This window comes from Neolamprologus brichardi, chromosome 13 (assembly GCF_056152115.1).
Source record: "Neolamprologus brichardi isolate AB-2024 chromosome 13, ASM5615211v1, whole genome shotgun sequence".
NCBI classification, from domain to species: Eukaryota; Metazoa; Chordata; class Actinopteri; order Cichliformes; family Cichlidae; genus Neolamprologus; species Neolamprologus brichardi.
Genome location: NC_142116.1, coordinates 32,860,703 through 32,875,332, shown reverse-complemented (window position 1 = coordinate 32,875,332; position 14,630 = coordinate 32,860,703). Strand labels below are relative to the sequence as shown.

Below are 14,630 nucleotides of genomic sequence, written 5' to 3'. Positions count from 1 at the left end.
GAAATTATTCAAGGAATTTGTTGTTGACTTGTGTGGTAAGGTACATTTAATACATCTGTGAAAGACTTACAGCTTTGTATTCATTAACATGTACTAAATGACTGGCTGCTGAAAAAATAATTGAGTTATTTTTGTTTGTTTCTTGTGTTTGTTTTCTGGTTCACAGATTCACAATTTCCAGATGGAACACAATCCAAAAAAACTGAAATCACTCTGCGAGGTAGTGACAACACAAAGTCCAGGAAAATCACATCATATGCATTCAACCCCAACAGACATTAAAAACACTGTTGTGGGACAGCAGCAGCAGACTGACTCAAGTGATCATGATTTCCCTGACCACTGCTCTGAAATTATTGATCTGACCAGTATAGTTCCTAACAAATCCTTCAAACTAGAGTCCCGGGAGAAACTTCCAGAAGATTTGGAATTTCGTTTTCCAGACACAGACGAAGTGGATACGGTTCTATGGAATCCTGAAGAGGATCTTGTCAGAGCAGATGGTGATGACACAGTCGTGATAACCCTGAATTATGTCAACAGTGAGGATCTCAGACAGGTAAGACCATGGACAGTTGTGGTTGATATGGTTTATGTAAGTGTTACAAAATATGGAAATTTATTAATAATCAAATTCAATAACTTGCATAGTTCTGATTTTAAAAAAGCTGATCATGCATTCCTGCTTGGACAAAATTTAAGCATGTATGTTATTTTCTGTAATATTATTCTTTTGGATCTTAAAAGAAATAACCTACAGTACTGTGAAACACTTGCTCGATTTCTATTAATCAGAATTCATCTCTTGTTTGTTTAAAACTTGATTTTGTTGCAGCAATAATACAACATTTTAAGTAGCAAGAAGTACATCAAGATCTGATAAAAACCTGTGGAATTCCACTGTAATATGTCTTTTTACTCTTGTAAGTGAGACATGTAGGCTGAAAATAAAGAGGTGTATCTTTTTTCTATTTCTTAAGACCTATTGACATATTTTGCAGACTTTTTAAGAACATTCATGATTTAGAATAGGCCAAGGTAGAAGATTGAAGAAGAGTCTTCTAATCTTGAAGGGTTAAGGTGTCTGTTGTCAGTTAATACAATACTTCCTTCTCAGAATGCCGACACAAATGGATTACCTATGGATGGTTTCCTGCTACCATTGTCTTCAGCTAATGGCTTGCCCACACCCCATATGCAGTCAATACAGGAGGAAGCACCCCAGATTACACAGGTAAGATGGATCAATTCGGGCAACCATAAACACCTATCTTTACATACTGTAGAGATGCCAAAATTTCATGCTATTTTCTGAGGATATGGCAGTTTGTGGGTCCATTTGAATTAAAAGGATATTGTCAGTTGAGAGACAATTCCAGTGTTTAACATTAAGATAAGATTAAACAGGAAATTTAGTCTTGAAATTAAATTATTTACATAACACAGCAGTGAGACATTGTTTTGGTGTCACTATTGTGTTCTCTACCTTTTTTGCACAGAAGTGAGTCTTCTCATACATGTAAAGAACACTTGTATAATTTTCTGTGAGGCATACGAGGACATCCATCAGGCCAAAATGTGAATGTTATACATAAATTGTCAGTGCAACCATGGTTTGGGAATGTACAGCCCCCTAAAATTAGACAAATAAATTTCAAACTTTTTCAGAACATTGATATTGTGTAATCTGTACAATTCATTTGCATTTCTTATGGAATGTGCATGTTTTGTCTTTTACTCAGGACCATGGACTGAATTTCATCGCACAAGGTTTGCCTTTAGATTCAAGCAACCAACTTTCCCCATCAAATTCAGGAGACCCACAGAGCCCCCTACATGTATCAATTCGCAGGATAAAAGTTGTTGATGATCTTTTGGCTGTATTTATGGACAGTAGCATTCTGAATGAGACTTTAAAGATGAACTTTGTAAATGAAAATGCTGTTGATGATGCTGGGGTGTCAAGGGAGGTTTACACTGCATTTTGGGAGCAATTTTTGGAACAGTGTGAAGGTGAAAATGAACGAGTTCCAAGGCTGAGACCAGACTTTAGTGAGGCTGAATGGCAAGCAGTTGGGCAGATATGGGTGAAAGGCTTACTAGACCATGGTGTCTTTCCAGTGAGGCTGTCAAAGGCTTTCATTTTAGCCTGCATCCACGGAATGGACTCAGTTGATGTAGACATTCTGATTGCATCGTTTCTCAACTATCTCCCTCCTGTTGAGAGATCAGCTGTTGAGAAGGCTCTCCAAGGCACAATGGATGAAAATGATGAAGAGGACCTGCTTGACCTTTTTACAAGGATGGGTTCCCACTTCCTGCCACCTAAGAACAACATGCAGCCTGCCATTGAAACAATGGCTCATAAGGCCATTCTCCAAGAGCCAAAGTATATAATGGATTGCTTCTCCACACCCATGGCACATCTGCAGCTGAAACTGGCAGACAAGGAAAGTGTGTTATCTCTGTATGAGACAAAGAAGGCCACAGGCAAAAGACTAGTGCAGCTATTTGAAACAACAAAATTGATGCTGTCTCACGGAGAACAGACAACCTTTAACCATCTTCAGCGTTATGTTAAAAACGCTGATGAAACCAAAGCTGAAAAAATCCTGCGCTTCTGCACAGTATCTTCTGTGATATGTGTTGACAAAATTTTGGTGTGCTTTAATGCTGAAACTGGGCTCAACAGAAGGCCTGTTGCTCACACCTGTGGAGCTACCCTTGAAGTGCCATGCACTTACAGTTCTTATCCTGAATTTCGCACAGAGTTCGACAATGTCCTTTCCAGCAATTACTTTGAAATGGACATCATTTGAACTTGATGAGTGTACTAATGGTTACAGCTGTAATTGTTACATGTATGATTATCCTTGAGTTCATAAATTCTGTCTTGTTTCATTTGTCATTGAAGCATTTGATATATTCAGCTGTATAATAAGCAGTCACAAATTTAATTTTCTGATGGTTTAGTTGTATGTTAGCTCAGATTTCACAAGGACTCTTTATTGTTTAAAATTCTTTGAAAATGACCGCATCTTTAACTTCTGCTGAAAACAAGGTTTGTGTTTAGCGTTAGAGGGACAGATCACATCAAAATCTGCTGTACACATTGTCATTGTTTCCTTTTACTCCTGCCATCAGCCAGAATAAAGGCTCGCTTTTGTTTTAAGTTCAGTGTCTCTCTCAACACACCTGCATACCCCGCAGTGACACACATTGGCTTGCTGTTTATCCATCTAGAATGTTTTGTCGTGAGTTGCCTAGTTTTGGGAGATATTAGCTGTAGAGATCTCTTCCTTGTTGAAAAACTACATGAAGCCACATAAGGTCTACATAAAGACATTGCTACTAAGCATTAAGTACCATGTGAAACGAGAAGGGTAGGCTTGTACAGTCAATATCTCTAAAATTGGGCAACTCACACTAAAACAATGTGGATTAACGAATACTACAGCTAGCGAACAGAAAAATGTGTAAATTTGATTTTAGGGTGAAAGGTCCATTAATATTAGTAAAGAATGTCACTATGGTTGCGAAAAAAGTTATTGAAAGTTAATGATAAGATCCTGTTTCCAAATTCTTAAAGCTGATGTGGCCTATAAACATCATCTTGTAACAATAAGTCCTATTTTCCCTTGATTAGCTTCTGAAATGTTTACTAGTTGTTTTGTTAAAAAGCATATTGCCATCACAAGTTATCTTTTTTGAAAGGACTTTGCCATAATGTGACATACAGATGATTCACAATTCTTTATACTGTCTTATATAATTACAAATTACCAAGCAATGATTATCAGATTTAACAGTTTCTTGGATAAACAAGATTGTAGGCCAGGATTTCTAATTAGATCAAATAGTATATATGGTTAATTATAAAATATTGCTATATTTTTGACAGATTATGCACTTCTGTCTACCCTTCTCTGAAATTAAAGTGCCTGGGAACACAGGCAGTCAGTACACAGATGTTGTCGATATGCTTTTGTCATTTGCAATTTTTTAGTTGTCTGTACTACATAGTCCAAAAAAAAAATTAGAAATTGATTAGATTTCAGTTTATTTATCCGGTAGTTCAACAACACATATCATCCTTTCAGAAGTGGTGAGTTTTGCAAAAATAGCATTCGAATGAAATTGCTGTTCATCAACAGAACAGGTGGGTGCAAAGAATTTGTTATTCAGCTGATAAAATAAGCTTCAGATAAATTCAGTGACCAAAAAAGAATGTTTATATCTATTAGAAATTCTAAGAGTTCAAAGGTCTCGATTTAGTTCTTTATTTTTTCAGTTTTGTTTAACCAACATTAAAAAACTAAAGCTCGTCTGGAATCAGAATAAATAGTTAAAAAAAAATAGCAAAAATGACACGAAATAATTATATTTTTAGACAGAGAAACTTGAGTTTAGAAAAATGCCAAGGTGCCCCCCCCTCAGATTATGATGCCCCTTAGTACCATTTCATGTAGCTTGCCAGTGTGACAGTTGGTGTTATAATATATATAAAGCAACAAGGCATAATAGAATATCTCTTCGATTTTAAACTGTATTCTAGCCAACATAAACAACTAAACATTCCCATCATTAGCAAATAGAGATGGTGTAAATAAATACCAACTCACCATTTAAAAGTTATTACAAAATACTCAACATAAACCACCATTATCTGAGTAAACACTGTACATTAAAACTCCTAACACATTAAATTAAGACGTGTCTTATGTTTTGATCCATGTATCAAGCCAAATAGACAGTTAAAGTAATTCGAAGTAATACACATAGACATAGAACTTGATAACATCTGACAGAACATTACAATGTTTTTGTGCTAAAGAACACTCAGAATATCATTAACAGGCAGAGACTCCCCTTTATATTTTAGTTCACTGACCCTCCTGGAACACAACAATAAATATTTCTATATAAGATATTCTCATAAATGACTGTGTACTAGAAAGCTTACAGTTTACAGTCTGTTTAATATCCAGAAGTTAGCTTTCTCACATATAGCACAGGTCAATTTTGAGAAATGTTCTCTGCTGCAGTGTATGCAATTTACACTAATGCCATGATGTTCTCTCTTAAATGCATGTACAAGTTCACAGCCTGATATGGGTCTGTTGGTGGAGTCAGATGGGACTCAGTCATGATGATATTGCACAGTTAATATACATCGGGGTCACATGGTTTGGTCAGTCGAAAAACACACTCAGTTTTACACATTTCAACATCTTCTTCTTCAGTGGGGCAAAGGAAGTCTCTTGTCCCGTAGAGCTCAGGTAATGTATACATTACATTAGGTCGACCACTGGGGATATTGATGTTTGTTGATGGCCTGATGGAGTGTGTATTCCAAACCTGTGCAGTGTCATCCAGCTCATCCTGTTAAAAAGAATACAGAAATTTAAGAAATGTGATCGCATGTACGTATATACATATACGCAGATCACGATGAGACAACTCACTCACTGAGAGGAAGGTTTCTTATATTTATGCAATTTATTATTTTTAAACAATCATGCGAATTTTTGTAATCATGTACTTTACCTAATGTCATCTGTACAAGTGTTTCACACACTAACTACGGTTACTGTTATGCTGTGATATCTTACATTAGTACTATTAGTCTTATTACTACCTGCTTGTCTTATCTACTCCCCTCATAATAATCAATTTGTTTTATGTCACTGATCATTGTATTTTGTATTTGTAAGTTATTTGGATATTCCAATCTAAATAATTCCAAATTGTAAATAGTTAATATTATAGATAAGAAATTTTCATATGCCATGTCAACATCTTCAACATAGATGTTACCAGTGTTGGGAAGGTTACTTTTAAAATGTATTCCATTACAGATTACATGACCCGAAATGTATTCTGTAACGTATTCCGTTACGTTACTCAATGAGAGTAACATATTCTGAATACTTTGGATTACTTAATATATTATCATGCTGTTTACAACTACGTGAATGTACTATTGCTGTGATTTATTACTGTTACTGAAGGTCCGCGGCTCCGAACCGTAGTAAAGGGACCTCTGGCTAATACGGTGGGTTCTGTGTCGGCTCGTAGCTGAAAACTAGCTTTACTTTGTTGTCTGGGTCAACTTTGCTTGCGAGAGAGAGGCGTTGAAAGGCTGCTCCAACGGAACTTATTGTTTTTGGAGGAAAACACGAACACGGTGTACAGTCTAGTCTTAATAGCTTACTTACAGCTGGGCTCGTCAGGCTCTCTTCTTGGCTGCAGTGGTTATTATTATATTTACATGCTTCCAGCTCCCGTTTCTGCTCGATGACAGCTCGTACTTTTCCTTTTTCTCCCTCCCTCGCTCACAGACACATAACGGGTATGGCAGTCCATTCTCCCTGCAGCACGGACTACACTGCCCATGATGCTACATTCTTTAGAGTTATACCTGTAGCATTCTGCCTATTAGCTTAGCACAACAACAACAAAAAGGCCTCTCTCACCCAGGAAACACGCAGAGAGAGAGCGTCACCCTGTAACCATGGCAACCGTAACGCTGCCGCCTGGAGCAACAGAACGTAGCTGTCAAACAAAACCCAAACAGTCCTGACCCGCCACAATATGAAACAGGAAAGTACCACCGTGTAATCCATTTATTTCAACAAAGTAACTGTATTCTAAATACCACCTTTTTAAACGGTAACTGTAACGGAATACAGTTACTCATATTTTGTATTTTAAATACGTAACGGCGGTACATGTATTCCGTTACTCTCCAACACTGGATGTTACTGTAGTCTTGGTTGTTGAGCTCTTCCTTAAGGCGGCCGATTGCTTAAGCCTAAATTATAGTATTTACACAATTTTTTATTTCATTTACTCCCTGCTCCTCTCAACCGCTTCTCCCTGTCTCGTCTCTTTCTTCCTGCAAGTCTCTCCATTTCCTAAACCTGGCACAGGTCTCATCTCTCACAGTACTTCGTGTATTACCTCTCTATCACTTCCTCAGTTTCTTTTATCTCTCACTCACACACGCATGCATCCATACACGCAACAAAACATATTTTATTAACTCACCTGGATGAGTCCCATGCAACAAAACTGAAGGAGGTTTTTGTCCAGAAACCCACCATCAAAGTACCCGTTGTCTCTGATGTCTGCAAATAAGGATAACCAGAACTCCAGACACTGGCTGCGAAGAAAACGCCACCAGTATTCAATCCTTTGATTGGCGGTACTTGCTCCCTCCAAGTAACTCTCAAGGGTGTCGTTAGGAGCCACGGGCACAAGGAAACGCTGAAAGCCTCTAACATGGCCATTTTCAGTTCCAAGATCGCCCCTCACAACTCTAGGGCAGCCCTTTAAACGCTGCACCGCTTCTATGTAATACCCCCCGATCACTTTCGGATTACTATTTGTTGTGTACGCATTAAGCCAGATTATTTTTCTAGAGAAACCGTCAATACTACCATTGATACAGATGCCATATGGCTTCAGTTTGTCGTAGGAGTCCATGTGCCAGATGAAATTCGGCCCTTTTGAAAAATAGTTCCTTCGCCTGAAACGTCTTGCTTGCCTCAGTGCGACGCCTCGGGGATCCAGCTCCTTCAAAACCAAGCGCACATCCTCTTTCCTCACGCGTAGTCCATGTTCCCTGCATTTAGCGTACATCCATCGGTATCCGTGAAGCTGCCCAGAGTACTGCAATTGGTTGTCTATAAATTCAACCAAGACGGCCAGGTCAGAGTACGCTTTGTGGCGAGTGTGTCCCCTTGCGCTAAGAACTCTCTTCAGATGTCTTTCGCTTATATGAAAACTGTGTCTACTGCAAAGCACAGTTTTAATGTCTTTATAGTTTAGTCCAAGCTCAAAGTAAAAATCTATGAATCGCTCAAATGGGTGTGTGTCCTCCATCGCTGTGGTTGTTTCTAAAGTTTCAGTGCTGATTTGGAGGTGTATGGTATGGACTTTTGCGAGATCCCGAGTTTTTTTGTTTTTTTTTTTTTTCCCCCGAGTTTGTTTTGCGAGATCCCGAGTTAGTTTTGCGAGATCTCGCAAAACTTTTGCGAGATCCCGAGTTTGTTTTGCGAGATCTCGCAAAAGTTTTGCGAGATCCCGAGTTAGTTTTGCGAGATCTCGCAAAAGTCCGTCTTAATTTTTTTTTCTCCCATGTCCCCTGCGGGGCTCCGTAGCAAACAACTCAAATATGTAGAGCAAAATGTTCTGAAACGGCTTCACTTCAGCTTCGATTGGAGCCGTGCTGGGGGCGGAGTCTGTGAATTTACTCTATTGGTGTCATAGCCCCTGTAGGAGTTCAGAGTTAAGAGGTCAAGAGTTAATGTTTCCATTGTAACACCTCCAGATTTAACATAGAAAAAATTGAGTGTTAAAAATGAGTGTAACTACTATCATTTTAATTAATTATTTATGTATTTCACATTTTAATTAATTATTGACACATTTAATTAATTATTTAATGATATATTTATTTATTTCATTTTGGCAGTCCTGGCGCCTGGCTTTCATCTTGAATTCATTGTATCTGTCAAACTCATCCATTACGGCAAGGAGGCGGGGTTAACACTCTCCCTGTAGCTTGTCCGACATCTGATTGGTTAAACTGTAAAGCAAGTCCACACAGATCTATCCCTGATAATAGATTGATGTACATCCCAGTAAATCTCACTCCGATCCTTTAGGTCAGGGGTGTCAAACTCAAATACACAGTGGGCCAAAATTCAAAACTGGAACAAGGTCACGGGCTAACATTAATATTTATTGAAAAAAATCTTCCTCCAGATTTAAGAATGAATCTCTTCTTATGGATTCAAACAAGTTTTGCTGAAAAACTGAATATGGAACAAGCAAAGCTTAATACTAAACAATATATATATATTAGCTGTATAATACCAGTAGGCCAGCTCTAATAATAATTTGGTATGGCTTCGCGGGCCAAATGTAATTAGGCTGCGGGCCAAATTTGGCCCGCGGGCCAGAGTTTGACACCTATGCTTTAGGTGGTGATATTCATTTTTAACTTTGCTTGGATGCGCTATGCAGTTGGAAGCAAGAAGTTGCCGCCATAAAAATCAAGACACTTGACAATAGTTGTGTACCTCAATTGATACATTGCACGAGGTGTACGAGAAATGTCAAAAAGCTGTCCGGAGCTGCTGAGAGAAGCAGCGAATTTAATTGAAGAAGCTCTGAGGACAAATTCCCCAACTCCGTTAGCTCAGACACAGCAGATACCTGCGGCATCATTACATACACCTGTCCAAAGTAAGTAACGTCAGCCACGTGTTATACTAATTGATGACTTAGCACACAGTTAAATCTTAGCAATTCATATGAGCATCTAAATTTCAGTGGGCGGGGGTTGTGAACCTAGGTTTATGTGTGGTAGTTAGCTAATTATGCTTTGTGTGTGACTCACTTTCGTTGTGTGTGGATGGGGCATGAAACTAGGTGCTGATGTGTAGCGTTAGTGACGTTTAAAATGATGCTAAGCTGAAAGTTCAGACTGTTGTAGCTGACTGGTGGTCTGTTTCGCTGTGATATTTTCTCTGTGTTGCAGCCGAGCTAGCAAGGCTCTTTGCTCCGTATAACGGTGGGAGTAGAAGAAATATGATAAGACGGTCAGCACAGAGCCTAGTACCTCAAAGAAGCTACACACATACGTTCTGTTGCTTGGCTGATCACAAGGCTAACAAAGTTCCAAGCATTCAGCTTAAAGCAGACCTCCTTGCTGCAGGACTTGGAGAGCAAAAAGTAACATTTTCAGGTAAGTCTGAGAGTAGAAATTTACCAGAGCCCAGTTTTGATTGTGGTTCGCTGTAGGTTTTTTTGTTTGTTTTTTTTTTTTCTTTATTTTTACTGTGAATGTGATAAATATTTTTGTCATTTTAATTTAAATTGGACTTAAATTTCAACTGTGTGATTGTTATTTTGTGGCTATTAGATAGTACTGGCTTGTTTTCAAATATGTGGGTGTTTGATTGAATGCAGATTATCTGTTCATTCTTTTAAATACAGGGAATGACAATGATCCCGAGACTGTAAGAACTAAACTGATGGAAGTGTTTCCAAAGCTCCAAGAAGGGGGAGGATTTGAACTTCTAAAAATTACAGGATCTACTCATAGTCGAAATCTTGCATTGCTTCAATGTCTCAGCACTGGATACACCATTGCGTATCTGAAAGATCCATCTGCAATGATTGGGCAGGCTACAATCTACATCCGTCCACTTCAACAGGACTTGCACTTTGATTGTGTGTATATAAATCTATATTGTCTTCATTTCACACAAATTTTTTTTGTTTTCTGGCAGGGTCAGGATTCTAGGATTACAACCAAAATAATATTGCTTTCCCTTTTAAAAAAAACAATGTTTTTAATTAAATTTGTTTGGCAATAATACTCAGCCATTTTTTTTGTACAGTGTAATCATCTGTATTTTATTTCAGGTGATGCTGCTGTTGGACAAGGGGTGATCCAGTACTTTGTGACAACAATAATATCCAAACTCCAGTTTGGATTCAGAGTAGAGATGGGATTTCTGGCTCTTTTTAGAGATGCGGCTCTTTCGGTTCGGCTCACTAAAAAGAGCCGGCTCTTTCGGCTCCGAACCAGCTCTTCAGGTTGTTTTGTTGCTTTAATTAATTTATTATTAACAATAATATAAAATTATGCACAAAAGGAATTACTAATGTAAAAAAAAAAGTAGTTTTATTTATACATGTTTATATATAAACATATGCGGTGGCCCCTAGAGACAAAACACGTACAAACTCCAAAACACATTTCTAGCGTTAACTGAACTTCCAAAACAGCTACCTAGATCACTTAAGTTACACAATTGAAAGCATATGTGTGTTGTTTGTGTATTTATACACAAGCATTCATATATAGTCAAATAAAAATTTTAAAAAAAAGTTTATTTACCTGTTACTACCACACACCAAATCCGGTCGTTGGTACTTGCTGGCTTGTGTAGCCACCAGATAACAAAAGCTCAACACTGCGCTCTAGCATCCTGGAGCACTTCTGTTGTGTTTTTACGTGTTTTGAGTTTTTACGTGTTTTGGAGTTTGTACGTGTTTTTACGTGTTTTTTATGTGCTTCGGAGTTTTTACGTGTTTTGGAGTTTGTACGTGTTTTTACGTGTTTTGGAGTTTTTACGTGTTTTGGAGTTTGTACGTTTTTACGTGCTTCGGAGTTTGTACGTGTTTTGAAGTTTGTATGTGCTTTGTCTGTAGGGGCCACCATAAATATACTTTTATTTATTCACTCCACATAAAATGTAATAAATAAATCATATAATACAAAAATCAACTATTCACATTTCAACTTTTAACTATTTAAATTTTCAGCTTTTTCCTTTTACAAATTTAAAGTGAAACAACACAAAACACTGCAAACCACAACACAATTAAATATAAATTAAAATATGAAAACAAAAAGAAGATGCACATTCTCTGTCATATGAACCTGCATGAATAAACTTTCTGAATCCTTTATCATCTGCAACTGAAAATAGTTGTGGATGATTACTATACGTTTCTAATGTGACGTTGTTGTCCCTGGCTCTCTCTCTGTCTCTCCCTCCTGCTCTGTTCCTGTGCTACTGAGTGTAACTACCGCCCCTCCCCCCTCTGCCGTAAAGCACAAGGCTCGCATGCAGAGTGAAGCGGAAAAAAAGTGCAAGAGAGGCTGAGAGAAAGGGAAAAAAAAAACCACGGCTCGCGATAAGGAGCCGGCTTGCATCGTTCACGTCAGAGAACCGGCTTTAAGAGCCATTTCCATCACGACCGACCCATCACTAATTCAGAGTAGATCTTGGTAAGTGTACCACTATTTTCATATGCTTTTGTTGTGGAAGTTTTCCATTAAATAAAGCCTGCAGACGAGCGGTGAGCGGTAGCTAACATTCTTTAATCAAAACACAAACAACAGACAAACCAAGCTTGATGAAGTCCCTGCATGTCCGCGGGACAGACGGTCAGCAGAGTCTCCCCGAGTCTAGCATGGCTCTCAGTTAAACACCTTTCTTCAGGAACAAAAGGCAGCACACAGCTGTTTCACACCTTAAGGTTCACACTCCCATGCTACCTCCCAGAGTCCTCAAAGAGACAAAAGACTTTTTTCTGTGGAGTGGCCTGCTTCCCCCAACTTCCTTACTACACCCCCACCATTTGTCTTACTGTATGGGTATCAGACATGTTAAAATCCAGTGGCACCAAGGCATTATACAATAAAATAATGTAATTAATACATAAGTAAAAGAAATTCCTATACACGGTATTTCACCCTTTTTAAATGTATTTTACTCTTGTGGTGTGGTGTTTGTGTCTGGATAATTTTTTTAGAAATTAACAAAAGGATAATATTGGTATATTTATCATAATTACCTTACTCTCCTTGCTTTGAAGCTTGTGATAATTTTTAAAATACAGTTTTACATAAAGCACTGGCAAAATAAAAAAATAAAATAAAATAAAGAAAACCCTGCTTTCTTGGTACTTCTAGGAGGAATGGGTCGAACACTGCTATTTGAGGGTGAACCGGACCATCTGGTCCCAGCAACATCAGAGGTACTTATCGAGAGCAGCCTCTTCCGGGTTGCAGGAAGGATGTTGGCCCACACCTTTTTGCATGATGTCACAGGATTAGTCCTGCAATAATTCACATGTTGTTTAATGGTGACCCGGAATTGGCAACAATTGTTATAGAAGACTGTCCTGATCTGCACATCAGGAGTATCATACAAATGGTATGTAACATGAAAAAATGAATTGAATTACAATCAGTGTGTGGACTACCATAATAACTTGTTTAATCTTTATTTTAGCTTGAACTCGAAGAACTTACTCAGGAACAGCAAGACACCGTCTCTGATCTTTCCCTGTCTTGGGATCTCCCAGCAGTAAATAAAACAAATCGGAGACAAACTTCTAGTGCATACGGTAGGTTCTTGCTGGTTAAGTATCAAAGACATTGTTGTAGTTGTTGAAATTAATAAGCAGACGGATTTGTATAGAGTAGCTTTTTCTTCAACACTGGCAGGCAATGGTCATGTCCATGTAGTTAATGAAAAAGGTTACCTTAGCAATTTTTAAATTTATTTTTTTACTGCAGAATGTGGTTTGATGTTGGGAAAATAACAAAGCCCCCATAAAAGATGTGTATGAAGAATATATTACTGTAAAATGTGCAAATTTATTATAATTTGTCTTTGGTGTATACAGTCTACTACAGTGTAAATAGATATGGCAAAGCACGAAAATCATGAAAATTTCCTCTACCGTGCCAACTTGTGTAGAATTCAGGAGGATATTTGTTCTTTTGCTATGGCTTGGGTCTGTCTGCCTGGAAGGTTATTGGGAGAACCATGCGCCAACTCAAACAGCTGAGAAAGGGAATCAAGGATGTTATGGTATGGCCCCTGCTAACGAGTAGGCCAGATATTGTCCCGCTTCTTTTCCCACGAATGGCAGAAATGCAGTTCACACCACAGGTAAGCCAGTTCTTTCTCATCATTGATAAGAGCGGTCCCCAACCTTTTTTGCACCATGGAATGGTTTATGTCCGACAGTATTTTCAGAGACCAGCCTTAAAGCTGTAGTGGATTAATACAACAAAATAAAACCAGTATCGGTAACAAAAAAAAGATGTATTCATAGCACACGGGTAAAGACCCAGGGAAACAGAGTTAACGATAAAACCCTGAAAACCATAAATTTCACACCTGAGCATCAACTCTCACAGCCCTGTACCTAATGACTCACTGACCGGTCCGTGGCCCAGGGGTTGGGGACCGCTGATTTATGAGACCTTATTTATAAATATATTTGGAGAACTTTCCATGAAATAATAATATACTGAACTTGTTGTTTTCCTATTAATAAAAATGGTAAAATATATATTCTTTTCACCAGTACTGAAGACTAAGTTGTCCTCTTCCATGTTCTATCAGATGGTAATAGACAAAATCACATGGCCAGCTCAGGATAGTGATGAAGATGAGGAATTTGATGTTGAGTCCATGTGCTGCATCACTGGATTTTTACAGATCTTCATTGAAACCGGTATAGGCACCTTTTTTTTTTTTAAATAAAGCTATTGCTCATATTGCAAAAGCTTGATAATAAGCATTGAAAGTTATATAATGTATGAAATTCATAATTTAACTGTATATTCTCTGCAGCATTATGAACAATTAACTAAATGTTTCCTTAACTCCATTTCTGACTAGCTTCATCAAGTAGACTGGCCCAACTGATGAAATTCTGGGTTGGCTGGGAGATGCTTCCTCCTGAACTCAATGTGGAGATCTCTGGTGGCACCTTTCCGACAGCCTCTACGTGTTTTGAAACGCTAAAGCTGCCAGCTCGTTTCCAGACATACCAAGACTTCAAGGAAGCACTTATTTCTGCAATAAATAGTGCACACACAGGTTTTGGACTGGTTTAAGATTTTTCAGGCTGAAAATTCGTCATGGTTCAAACAGAAAGCAAGCAAAGGGGAATGAAACACATGTTTAATGTTTCACATGTTTATAAAAAGCAATTTTACATTTTGATATAAAATGGGAGAGACAGTTAGCAGTTCTGCATCCCAAGCTTTCATGTCTTACTTTTTTTTCCCACAATTACAA

The 14,630-nt window shown here is 38.1% G+C and overlaps 2 protein-coding genes across 2 annotated transcripts; one reads left to right on the top strand and one right to left on the bottom strand.

Moving 5' to 3' along the window:
* The first annotated feature begins 97 nt into the window (after positions 1 to 97).
* On the top strand, positions 98 to 3,139 carry LOC148100090 (uncharacterized). The gene is made up of 3 exons (XM_087849835.1): positions 98 to 559; positions 1,118 to 1,234; positions 1,743 to 3,139. Exons 1-3 carry the CDS (start codon positions 182 to 184, stop codon positions 2,817 to 2,819), a joined length of 1,572 nt encoding a protein of 523 aa, XP_087705961.1. The 5' UTR covers positions 98 to 181; the 3' UTR covers positions 2,820 to 3,139.
* A 1,523-nt stretch (positions 3,140 to 4,662) lies between these two features.
* Positions 4,663 to 7,968, bottom strand: LOC148100089 (uncharacterized). Its single transcript, XM_087849834.1, has 2 exons — positions 7,051 to 7,968; positions 4,663 to 5,382 (listed from the first exon to the last, which is right to left on the bottom strand). The coding sequence occupies exons 1-2, from the start codon at positions 7,885 to 7,887 to the stop codon at positions 5,164 to 5,166; spliced, it is 1,056 nt and encodes a 351-aa protein (XP_087705960.1). The 5' UTR covers positions 7,888 to 7,968; the 3' UTR covers positions 4,663 to 5,163.
* Positions 7,969 to 14,630: the final 6,662 nt, after the last annotated feature.